Below are 12,848 nucleotides of genomic sequence, written 5' to 3'. Positions count from 1 at the left end.
AGGAAGGAAAGACATCATGCAACCTGTATAGCAGGCTGTTGAATTTGCTAAGAACTGAAAGTTTGGGGTCTGGCAGATCATTAGCTGCTGTATAAGCCATATAGGCAGCAATATTCATAGATGTCTGCCAGGTTCCTGTTTTTTTTCAGTTACTTGATGAACTATTACCATATTAAAGGTGTTACTTGTTCCTTCTTTGCAGATACGTTTTCCCTCTGAGTATAGTTCTCATTTGAGTTACAGCATGGTACTCTTATTCTTTAGGTATGATCATAGGGTGGAGGTATCAGAAATTCTTTGCATAGGTTCTTCATCCACCTGCTTCCATAAAGCATCAGAAACACTGTAAGAGGCTTTCTTATACTCAGATGTCCAGTGTACATCCCAAGGAGATCTGTCATGAGGTGGGTGAGGGCTGCAGTTTGAGTAGGGGACCTAAGTATGAAATTGCTGTAAAACCTCTATGGTCTGAGGCTGAAGAATTCTTGTGTCAGATTTAGCTGCATTTTCTCAGCTGAGCTCCATGCCTTCCACAGAAGGATTCTGTCCTCTCAAGCTGATGGGTCACAAGATGCTTAGCAACACAAGTGGCATGTTTTTGTGTTGTGGCCCTGTATAGAAGCTCCAGCACTGCATATTTTTAGCAGAAATCACTAGATGCAGACATTGTGATAAAATCCCATGAGGTATTTTACTGCTGACACAGGAAACGAAATGTTGAATTACATGAGTTTTCTTCTACATTTTTTCAAAAGAGAAGGATTATCCCTCTTCCCCTAGGTCCTTGTCCATAAATCATAAAACCAGTGGTGAAGGTTTTAAGAGATGCAATTCTGTGTGAGGTTTTGCTTTTCAACTGTCCTCTAATAGCTTCCATGAGACAGTGCAGTACATTAAAAAGGCAGGAAGTGAATTAGAATGATTGGATAACTAACATGTTGCCTAACATGCAATTTGTTCAAATAATTGACCAAAGTATCAAGAACTTGTGATCTCTTTCATCTAGAGGAAATGAATTCACGTTCATCATATAGGTATTTAGCAGGGTTATAGGAGTATGAGTTAAAGCAACTGCTTAGCACAGGACTGAAATGTTTCTCTTCATACATTTCTGAGAAGTCTGAATCAAGTTTCAGTTTCCTGCAGGACATTTGTGTTTTCTGGTGCCAGGCCAAAAATGATGTGCACAGTATTTCCAAACTCCCTTCTGAGACAAATCATTGTTTTATCTTTGTTTATGCATCAAGCCTGACAAAAGTCTCTTTTGATTACCAGATGTATTGGAAAACATATTTACAAATGAGTGCTTAATTCTTTTAGTCTTTTGCCTTCAGCAAAACACTTGTTTTTGTAACACTTGTTACATTCCATTACATCATTATGCTCTGCATGCTTCAGAATTTCTTCCAGTAGATCCTATAATACTTGATCTCGCTATGAATTTAGATGCAGCCTCTATTTTTTATCTCTAGTGTCTTCTTCTGTGCTATTGGAATAAAAAATTAGATTATCTGAACTCTTGAAGTCAACTACTAAAACTTTTCAGCTGATTTCTATTTGTTTTCAGACAGAACAGCCAGTTCTGAAAATAAGCAAACTTGATACACATTTTCCTGTTTGCAGATTGATGCTGAGGATAGTAGGAGCAACTGTGAAGTACATATTCTTGTTAAAATACACAGAAGATCACATGTGAAGTTGGGTAAAGAGAAAGTTCTAATAAATTCTTAAATTTTTTGGCAGGTCTATACTTCATTTAATAATATTTGTAGGCTGATCCTGCTCTTATCTGTACTAATGAGTTAAACTTGTATTCATTCAGCATATTAGTCCCTGTGGTAGGGATCCAACTGCAGTAAATTCAGTGGCAGCTAATTTAATTTACTGAGACCAGTTATTTCCTATTTCATGTTATCTGATGAAGGACTTGGTTACAATTTTTCCAGCATGAGGATATGACCTCCTTTGTTTATGGTTTTTTTGTACCTAGAAATAGACATCCCAGAAATGGGGAAATTTTGCCTTTTCTCCTTCAGCTTAGCCTGTAACTATTTAATCATTCAAAGCAGAAGTTTCATTTTTTGCAACTCTGCCTGTGATTTAAAAGTATTTATTTGCACCTTAACAAAGAGAGTAAAGTTTTCTTCAACAAACCCATTTTCTTTGTCGTAAAATCACATTTCTGTAGATGTTACTTTCTCCCGATACATTTTTAGTTTCTGGATTTGATAACAGTATTTCCATAACACTACGCCTGCATTTCCTGAGTTATGAGATTTTGTTTAGTTTTGGTTTTATTTTCCTCCTCCTCTAGTAGAAACAAAACAAAAGAAAAGATTACTATTATAAAATAATATAGGAGACACTGTGGCTGTTTAGTGAATCTCAGCTTTAGTGACTTTTGGTTAGGCATTGCTAAGTGCTTCAGATTTCCCTGTTTAATTATATTCTGGGTTATTCTTGGGTTGACTTGTTTAGTGTTTCCACTTTTCTGAATATTTTTGTAATTATTAATTAGGACATACTTTCTGCCTGAGATCACAATTTTATCTTCCCGCAATCATTTTATGTTTATGAACTTATAATCAGCATATGAAAAAAGTGGATGATGATTCTTTTTTAACCTAGTGTAAGGTCTTTGATAGAGTCATAAATGAATTCATTACAATGTGCTTTGGTGTTTCTGTAGCACCTTATACTGTCCAGCTATTCTTTGTTGACAGTGCAAATGTAGGGGCAGCTGTAGTCAGGGAACTAGCAGAAAACTAGCAGAAAAAGGTTCCTGAAGAAGAAACACTGCCTGTAGTCCAGCAGAAACCTTATATCCTCTGATATTACTCAGCTAAACATGGTGTTCTGGAGCTAGCATTAGGCTAATAATTGTAAAATCTGCTTTAACTCAAAAAATATTAGGTTGTGGTGCCAGCTTTTCAGCAATTAAATTTCTTTAGCTGTTACAGCATTACTTTAGCCTTTCTTTTTCAAGTTATTACTCATTTACTAGATATGTGAATCTGTGCTGCATAGAAAATATACTGTCACAATATTGCATAGGCATCAAATGACCAGACTATTACATACCAAATGATTTGCCAGAGATATTTTTAAAACATGCATGTTTTGGTCTTAATTTTTTTCTGCTTTTATTTACTTATTCCTAATTGATCAACATGAACTGCTCAAGTAGCTGAATAAAGACACAACTAACATTTGGAAACCTTTCTCCATTCCTTGCATTCCTGGTATTTCCCAATTGAAAATGAAACACAGAAAATGTAATTTTAATTTTTTTGTAACATTGTGTCCATATTAGCCAGTAATTTTTGACCTCTGGAATATTCCAAATTGGATTTGTAATAACCACCAGAAACAAACTCTAAAAATTATCTTAGACTTGTATTATCAGCTGCTAGATTTCCATTATTCATAAGCAGGATGTAAGGGATCGGAGAGGCATTACCAGTAACGTAACGAGTATCAGTATTGTCAGGGAAGAGGGACATTTTACAGTAATTTTTAAAGTGGAATTGGAGAAATTAATTCGTTCAGTTTTTCCAAACGCGACGAGCCTGATTCAAGGTGATTAAGTTAGATCTCCAGGCTTCTGTTACCTGACTGCGTTTTACCAGGTCAGATCTTGTCTGGGTTACGCAGCCGGAGCCGCCTCCCAGGGCCCCGCGCCCCTGGGACCGGAGGCAGCAGAGGGCGCCGGGCACCCGGCACTGCCCGGCACTGCCCGCCCGGGAGCTCTTCGAGCTCTTCCTCCTCCTCTTCCTCCCTGCTCTGGGACTCCGGGGCCGGGGATTTCCCACTCGAGGAGAGCCTTATAAACAGCAAGCTGGCTCGCTTCAGATAAGCTGGCTCGCTTCAGAAGAGCAGCAGGATCTCACTGTGCTTCTGCTTTACAGAAAATAGCAAGGCTTTTGAGTTTACATTTTTTACCCTGTGACAGCAATTACAAATGTTAAAACAGATGGGAAGAGCAAGCCAAGCTGTGCTAATAATTCTGTGTGTGTTGATGACTGGTAAGTTGCAGGGGGGCTGTTGTTTGCTTTATTTGTTAATTTTGTTAAGTGTAAACTCTCCTACAATTTACTGTTTGATCTTTATTTCTCTTTGTTCTAGCTGCTTTTTTATTTCAGTGAATGCAACTATTAATCAAATAGTTAAGTCAAAATGTCAGGAAGCTTTTTTTGACATTTACTTTGATCTTTTCTGTGCTCTGCAATGGCACAGTCATTTTCTTAGTGAGTTTCCTAAAAGACAGTCTAGGAGACAACTTCAATGTATCACTGCATGTTTGATTTTCCCTGACAACATCAGTGATAATTGGTTCTAAATGTCCTGTTGAAACCGATCCTGCAGTTGTCCTTGTTATCTTACTTACCACTCCTCCCCCCAAAATGTTGTAAATTTTTAGGACCAGATCCACCCGACAGAAAAAAATATATTTTACTGATGCATTTATTTTCACTTACAGCATTTGGTTTATGCCACTTTATACATGAAAACTGTCTTTTAGAGTCATCTGAGCCTGTATTATGTTTCACAGAGGTAGCAATATTTACAAGGTGTTTTAGAGATGCAAACCATTGCATTAGTTTAACCTCCAAACAGGTGTAAATTAAACTTGCAAAGTAATGACTTCGTGACACAGTAGAAATAAGAAGAAAGCAGAAAATAAATATTGAGAATGCTGCTGAGTTTTTGTATGTTCTTCCTATTCTAGTTAAAGCTTTTGAGATGGAGATTATACCTGCTAACAGGGTTGTTGCACAAATTGGAGAAACACTCATACTCACATGCAATACTACTGGGTGTGTATCACCAAGATTTTCCTGGAGAACCCAGATGGACAATCCCCTTGGAGGAACAGTGAACAACCATAGGACATACTCTACCTTGACTATGAATCCAGTTAGCATTGTGAATTCTCATGATTATCTGTGTACTGTCTTCTGTGGTGAGAAAGAGAAAAAAGAGAAGAGTATCAAAGTTGAACTTTACTGTAAGTAATAATGTAAAATTCTCTTTAGCTACTACACCTTCTTAAAAAATAAATATCTGGGTTTAGATATCATGGTTGATAGCTAACTGACAATGCTAGGATAATGAATCTACAATAGTTCAACATAAATATTCTTTTCCTGTCTGTTCAGGACTCTTTCTCAGCCTCTTTTTGCTTACCTTTCTGCACTGAAAGTAATATATGCTGGTCATATGTGTTCTTGTTCTTGGTACTACTTGAAAGCCAAAACACAGTCTTCCCAAAACATTTTTAGACCTGGAAAAAAACCACAACCAATGTGGTCAAGACAGCTATACCTGGGAAATGTGGAATTGCAGAGTACCTAATCAAAGTCTTTGCAGTTTGCAAGGGAATATTTTAGATGTCTAAGCCTACCAGCACAGAAAGTTGGACACCACCAATATATGGATTACTCTGAATGTCTAAATTTAGGCAACAGTATCACTGCCTACGTGGCTTGTGGGATCTTATCAGATAGCTTCTGCTTTTATTTCAATAATTGTACAAATATATCCAGTCTTAGTGTACAAACTGCATATAAAAGGCCTATGTGTCTTCATAGCAAGATATGTGTCAATATAATTGGTGTAACATCATGTTCTGAATGCCTCTAAGTTGAATATGTTTGGTGTCTGGATTTTGCTCTTTTGTTGAACCTAAAGTTTGGCTCTGGTAGTCTAAAGAAATTAATTTTATTCTTTTAGCATTCCCCACTGATCCTATCATTGAGATCAGCCCATCCTTAGTTGCTGGAGAACAAGTCACTGTCACCTGTAAAATTCCTGATGTGTATCCTTCTCATTACCTGGAAGTACTCCTAAAGAAAGAGGAACATGTTCTTCATGAGGAAAACTTTTTTCAAGATGACAGCACAAATACAGAGTCCAAAACTGTGACATATTCATTTAATCTCACAGCTGAAGATATTGGGAAAGAGATTACCTGTGTGGCCAAGTTACCAATTCCTGGCATGGACTTTGAACCCAAAGAAAGAGTAATTTCTCAGAAACTGAATGCAAACTGTAAGTGTTTATTCTGGGGCTTTTACACCAAGTACTGTTTAATGTTGAGCTTCATAGAATGGGTCTACAAAGTGTGCTATAAATAATTTATAAACTGCAATTCTTATCTATGTTATTTTTGTAGCTAAATGAATTGAATTCTGCTGTAATCAGTAACAGTCACTGAGTCATTAAAATACCCACTGTTGTTCATGACAGAAGTTATGCAATGCTTTAATAACTCCTTGCTCACTCTCTTAGGCACCAGTGCTCAGTCAGAAAGTAAAGAAGAGAAATTACAGGATGCAGATAAATAATTGTTTTTAAAATTGCCATTATATGCTTGGCAGTTCCAAGTTTATAGTCCTAAATAACAGGGAGTCAAATGTGAGAGTGAACACTGTGAGCTTTTGTCAAGTCTGGAAAAGCTGTTTCACTGTTTTACTGGAATATAATTTTTTTTTTTTTTTGGTTGGTTGGCTGGTATTGTGTGAAATATACCTCTCAAGAAGCTAGTGTTAAAGATGTGTATGTCATTCTTCATTAACTTACTGATCTTATCACTCTTTTGTTTTCTTCCAGTTGGTCCACAAAATACTACCATTACTGTATCTCCAAGCAACTCACTGATGGAAGGAGACCATTTAAAACTCACTTGTGTGACTGAGAGTAATCAACCACTACACACAGTCTGGAGAAAACACCCAGCTGGTGACAACATTCAACATCTGATAGAAAACAATGTCCTTTCTATTCCTCATGCCCATTTCACTGATTCAGGACAGTACACCTGTGAAGTAACTCATCTGGCAACTAATAAAACAGAGAAAGCATCTGTGGATATATTTGTACAAGGTACAAGCCTGCTTGAATTTAGCTTTTATTATCCAGTACCCAACAGGCAGCTGCTTGTTGGATTGGAGGATGCCAAAACACTGAAAGTTAGGAAATTATGGGCCCTTCTTTGTTACATATTCAAGATTTAGTTTTCAATTTACTGCTGCTCTTCATGGGATGTGCTTTTCATTTGTATGCTTAATTTTCAGCTAATTCTCTGCACTTCTGTTGTACATGCACACCTCTATAAAATTCCTGCCATTCAGCATTCAAAATGATAAAAAAATCTGAGAATGTGAGGGGGTACACTGTTAGTTCCTTGAAATGCTCACATACATAGGAATTTCACAAGGATTTTGCACAACAAAACTGAACAGATCCTTGAGTAATTCCTGCTTTCTTAAAACCCTCTCCATCTTTAATACTTTTGCATTAGTAAAACAGCCTTTTCTTTTGTCACGCAGGTGCTCCAAACATTGCAAAACTCTCAATTGAACCTTCTACAACAGTTCAAGAAGGAGAAAATGTTTCCATACAATGTTTTGCTGAGAGTAACCCTCCTTCCAATATTATTTTAAGGAGAAAATCTGACAGTGCAGACATGGGGCCTTACAGTGAAGGAGGAACTGTCCTTCTTCCATCTGTGACATTCCTAAATGGAGGAGTCTATGAATGTGTAGCAGAAAATAAGTTTGGGAAAAGCACAAAGGAAATAACACTTAATGTGGAATGTAAGTATGTGTAGTTTTCTCAATCATTTAAAATTAGTTAATTCTCTACTTCAGTGACAAATGTACTCATCAAACTAAGCAAAACCCTGTGAGTAAAAAAACAAACAAAAAAATGGCATAATCCTCTGCTCTTTCCCAAAGAAAAAAACAGTTCTGGTGAGCAAAACAAAGACATGAAATCTTTAATGTAATAACAGTCCTAAGTCAGTATCTGAATGAGCAAGAAACTGGTCTACCTTCTTAATATTCTTAGAAGTACTTGGTTAGAACATTTAGGCTATAAGAGTTTGTATGGAAGCTCTGATACTTTGCGCTCTGCGTATTCTGAGAATGAAATATAATTAAATTTGGGAGGGGGACAACCTGGCATCCAGTAGGACACGTTGGATCCATCTTTAAAACATCCAGTTATGATTAAGTACAGAATTTTTCCTTTCAGATGGACCGAAAAATACAACGATTTCAGCTATCCCTGCTACTGTTGTTAAAGAAGGAGAAACTGTGATGATGAAATGTACTAGTTCTGGAAATCCAGTTCCAGTGATCTCTTGGAAGAAAATGAAGGCCACCGGAGAGTCTGTAAAAATTTTTCAAGGTGCAACCTTAACTATACAGAACATAAAAAGTGCAGATCTGGGGCTTTATGAATGTGAAGCTTATAACCACTTTGGTAAAGAAGAAAAAGCTGTGAAACTAGTTGTTCAAGGTTAGTAAAACAAGACAGAACACAAGACTGTTTTTTATATGTGTTAGGTCCAGATCTCATTCTGTGAAGGATGGAGAATTTCCATCTTTGATTTCAGTAGAGTCAAAAGATGGCCCTAATGTCTTTAAGTCATTTAGGAAGCTTTAAACAAGGATGAAGAGCTAAAGGGTGAAATCTGCCTTAGTACAGATAACTCATGCAAAGTTCTCCTGTCAGTCAACCTTCCATCACCCCTTTCAATTGGCAAATGTATTCAATGAGGCAAAGAACCCATGCACTGCCAATATTTTCTTCCAAACAGGTCTCAGTGGAGGATCCAGATCCCTGCATGGAAAAGGTTCAAAGTACATGCTGAATCTTTTCTGTGGAGGGACTGTGTTACAGTCCTTCGTCTCTCCTTTAAGTTATGACTCTCAGCCCTGCTCTTACAAGCTGCATTTAAGCCATACCAAATGTTGATTCCTCCAACCTACATGCAATGGTAGTTTCATTTTCAGTAGTGAGAAGACTTCTCTACTTTAGCCCTGTTTATTGCATGGCAACAGTGTATTGCTTAGGGATCAGTTCTGCTGCTAATTCATCTGTCTTCCTTATTCCTATTTTTGTAGCTGCACCAAAAAATACATTTTCAGTTTTCCCTTCAAGTGCAGTTATAGGAGGAGAAAGTGTTACTGTCCTTTACACATCTGCAGATGCCACATCTGTTCAGAGTAATCCATGAAAGAAAATAGTTGATGGAAGTCACAACCCTTGAAACAGTAGATAGCAAATATACCATAGACAGGGCTCAGCTAAAGGACACAGGATCATAGGAATGCATAACATTAATGAATTGGGAGAGCATTCTCAGCATTTAGTATTTCATATCAAAGGTTAGTTAAAATAGCTATGATATAGAGTATTTTTAGAGAGACAGAATGCCATTCCTTCACTTAAATTCCATGATGAATACTTTAAAGAAACTAAGACAAGTTTCAAAAGTTCTTGTCATACATGGGAGGATCTTAGTGCTAGTGAAAACTTCTGTTGAAAACAGCAGATGCACAAAATAATTGGTGTTTCAATTTTTTTCATTGTTCCACTTCCATCTTCAAAACAGGACATAAAATTGTGGAACCTAGTGGAAAAAATACTATTCTAGGACTCCTTCCCTTGCCCCTTTATTTCTCTTCTGCTAAAACAGGGCATCAACCTCTGGGTCTGTTGGTCTGTGTCCTTTCATGAACTCAAATGAATTAACAGTGAATTTAAAATAAGAAAAGGAAAGGCTCCACGAAGTGTAAAAAATATGCAACATACTCCATCAATTGATAAATTATTCTTTATCAGCTACTGTTGACTACAATGAGTGAAGGACAGCTAGTGACAGACTGGTATTTAAAGTTATGTGCTCAAATATTATAGTGAATCTATTAACTGAGTTAGCAGTTTGTTTGTACAAACTGTTGCTGGTAACTCCTGAGTTCTTTATTTCTGTTTGTTGCCAAATCTTTCCTTGCATTCCTTTTCAGTTCCTCAAGAAGTGTTACCATGTTAGTGTATCCATCAGAAAATGTTAAAGAAGGAGAAAATGGTAGTATTGCATGTAGCACATACAGTAACACACTGTCACAAATGGTCCTGAAAAAGTCCATCAGGAGAAAGAAATTATTCTGCCATCAGTTAATGGAACCTTTATACTCTACAGTGTCATAAAAAATGATACAGGCAGATAGTTGCCTCATGTCTTCAATGAATCTGGAATCAACATTGAAGTGATTGAGATACTTGTTGTAGGAAAGCAGAACTATTGCCTTAAACTTTGTTCATACTTTCTAAATAGCTTTGTGCCAAGGTGAGCACAACTAGTTCATGGCTGATCCTTGCACAACAATACTTTTAAACTAGAAAACCCTCTAAAACTCAGCCAAGTAATAAAACAGCTGATAGGAATAATCTGTACTTAAGCTCCTTTCTCTGTGGATGCTATTGTTTCTGTTACCTGAGTTGGTGTGGTACCTGTAAGGATGGGGCCAGAAAAAAGTAGGTCCTGGCCACATTTCTGTCAAGATGCATGAACAGTGGGACTAATCCAGAGAAAGATATCTAAGACTGGGCTTTATAATCATGGTCTTCTCCTGAAGCATTGTTTACAGGAAGTAGAAATGTCCCTGGATGTTTCCTTTGTGAAATATATGATATTCCTTTTGCATTCTTCACGAACTCCATGGCATTCTTTATTGCAGGTGATAGCAAATGAGACTGAACTTGCATAGAGAATTCAAGACAGTGTCTAGGAATTAGCATGCAGTTACTAAAGAAAAAAAAACATAAGGAGGACATTTTGAAGTGTGCTTTGTGCATGAAAACACAAATAACTGTTCCTAATGAAGGTCATTAAGAGCATTGCTCTCATAGTAATATTCACCTATCTGTTTTGATCCAAATCAAACTTTTACATGACTTTTTTTCTCCCTTTGTCTCCATTTTCAGGAAGACTGGAAAAACCTGATGAAATGATACCATTGATTATTGCATTCTCTGGTGTAGCAGCAATAGCAGTGCCTGTAGTTGTAATTTTGATCTACGTGTCAAGAAAAGCAAAGATAAATGGATCCTACAGTCTTGTAAAAGCACTCAGGCTGAAAGTGTAATAAGTCTAAGCAATGTTATTCGTTGTTGTGACTGATTCTACTCTTCTATAACATACGGTAGCAAACAAGTAACTTCAGGACACCACTATGTCATAGCAAATGGCTTATTTTTTTCAAGTTTTGATACATGTTTCAGTATTTAATTTGAAGGGAAAGCTAGAGTCCTATTCTAGAAATTGGTAAATCACTTCTGTGTTGAAGCACACTGAACAGAGTTCCTCGGAGAACTAGGCTTGTATATAGTGTACAGTTTGTGTTAAAAATATGTTCAACTGAATATCAGTTTCTAAAATTGCAGTTTTACTGCAACTGTACAGAGAAATATGGTTAGTTCAAATATATAAATCAGAATTACTTGAGCTGATCAGATGATATTTTATTTTGTATTACTCTACAGAGTGAGTGCTTTTAATATAATTTGTCTGCTTGTGATAATGTTTGGAAGATGTTCTCTTTTCAGTCATATTGTCATGAACTCTGTACCTCCAATGAACTTACACAATCACTGGGCTATGCATTTCTAATTAACTTAAATGAATTTAAGATCTCAAGGGTCACTTCTGAAAAATTTTATTTATCAGAATTTGTCTAGGATCATATTCTTGTTAGTTTTAGAGCAGCTGAGGTATTTTTGTAGGGTTTAGTCGTTCTCAGATCAGGATTCTGTTAGTTCAAGATGAGCCAAATCAGACTCTTCCTTTAGAATATAAACTGTCAATAAATATGCTTTATGGATTTCCACTGCAAAATAAAACTACCAATATATTTCTTGACTAAATCCCCCAGTGATTCTTCCTTAAGATTATATCAGAATGTGTGTTCCTATGGAAGGAACCAGTGAAAACTATTATCCTTAGCAACACCAGATCTGAGTGTCATGGGAAGCCCTAACTGGAAAGGCACAAGCAAGGCAAGCAGCAAACTAAAGACTTAGGCTAGGAGGGGGGGAATACCTGTGCAGCCCCAACAATGGTGATTGAGTTGTTGAGAATGAAAAAATGCTCTTCCCAAGCTGCTCACTGAAAAACTAAACCATTCCCCTGATGGCTTTCTTTTTAATAGACAGACAGTGCTTGCATGCTTCACCCTGGTCAACACTGCTTTTCACTGCATGATATCTCCAGTGTTGGAAAAATGGCCATGAAAATAGTGGGCTCTCTGTGCAGAGGCAAAAATGAAGGGGAAGGAGAGATGGAGTTTGATGGTGTTCTTTCTTACATCCCTCCGCTGGCTAGCAGTGCTGCTTTGACTCATCTGGTTGATGTTTAGCACTGAAGGCAAGGTTGTGGGAGGTGCAGGCACTGTTGCTAAGATATTGAAATACCTCTGGTCTCAGCAGTCCTGAGACACTGTATTGGGCACAAGAAGGTGGTCTTGGCTCCCCCGGATTAACACACAAGGGCAAGCAGATGTACGTGGAAAGAAAATCTTTAAATCATACGAAGTTAACTTCCCCCAACAGCAATATAAATGCAGATGTCTCTTGGTAGCTAGCTGTGGGATGTGGCAGTGGTGAAGATCTCTCTTATCTTTTGGATAGGATGCTCAGTAATGTTTTGTGCACAGTAAATCTGCATGCAGGGTCCTGTGCTTATCTACAGTTGGAAAGGGAGGCTTGGAAGGCAGAGGTGTAGCAGAAAAATGGGAGATCAGTGTGGACTTGGCTTGGAGGAATGTGAGCAGGCAGTAGGAGGGTGAAGAAAAGATTGAAGACAGAGGAGGAGGAGAGCTTTGACAGGCCCATGACATAAATTTCTTGGAGGCAGTGCCAGGCAGATTTACTCAGAATAATGTCAGGCCTGTCTCAGTATTGTCTTGTGAACAAACCAGAAAGCATGATTTTTCCACTGTTCAAAACTTTGCTGCACACACATTTTACCTGCTGGATACAGCTCTAGTTAACTCTATTGT

At 37.4% G+C, this 12,848-nt stretch overlaps 1 protein-coding gene across 1 annotated transcript; it reads left to right on the top strand.

Moving 5' to 3' along the window:
• Positions 1 to 3,472: 3,472 nt before the first annotated feature.
• VCAM1 (vascular cell adhesion molecule 1) lies at positions 3,473 to 11,715 on the top strand. Its single transcript, XM_071750935.1, has 7 exons — positions 3,473 to 4,025; positions 4,730 to 5,008; positions 5,734 to 6,051; positions 6,613 to 6,885; positions 7,332 to 7,598; positions 8,038 to 8,304; positions 10,777 to 11,715. Exons 1-7 carry the CDS (start codon positions 3,962 to 3,964, stop codon positions 10,935 to 10,937), a joined length of 1,629 nt encoding a protein of 542 aa, XP_071607036.1. The 5' UTR covers positions 3,473 to 3,961; the 3' UTR covers positions 10,938 to 11,715.
• The last annotated feature ends 1,133 nt before the right edge of the window (positions 11,716 to 12,848 follow it).

Source organism: Heliangelus exortis, chromosome 8, assembly GCF_036169615.1.
Source record: "Heliangelus exortis chromosome 8, bHelExo1.hap1, whole genome shotgun sequence".
NCBI lineage: Eukaryota > Metazoa > Chordata > Aves > Apodiformes > Trochilidae > Heliangelus > Heliangelus exortis.
Note: the sequence above shows the minus strand (reverse complement) of the source record. Positions and strands in the feature narration are given on the sequence as shown.

Bases quoted from the DNA above. Each gene is read 5' to 3' on its own strand.
- VCAM1 (XM_071750935.1), top strand. From the start codon at position 3,962: ATGTTAAAACAGATGGGAAGAGCAAGCCAAGCTGTGCTAATAATTCTG. The intron at 6,052-6,612 runs GTAAGTGTTTAT...GTTTTCTTCCAG, and splicing joins TCAGAAACTGAATGCAAACT to TTGGTCCACAAAATACTACC. The intron at 6,886-7,331 runs GTACAAGCCTGC...TTTGTCACGCAG, and splicing joins TGTGGATATATTTGTACAAG to GTGCTCCAAACATTGCAAAA.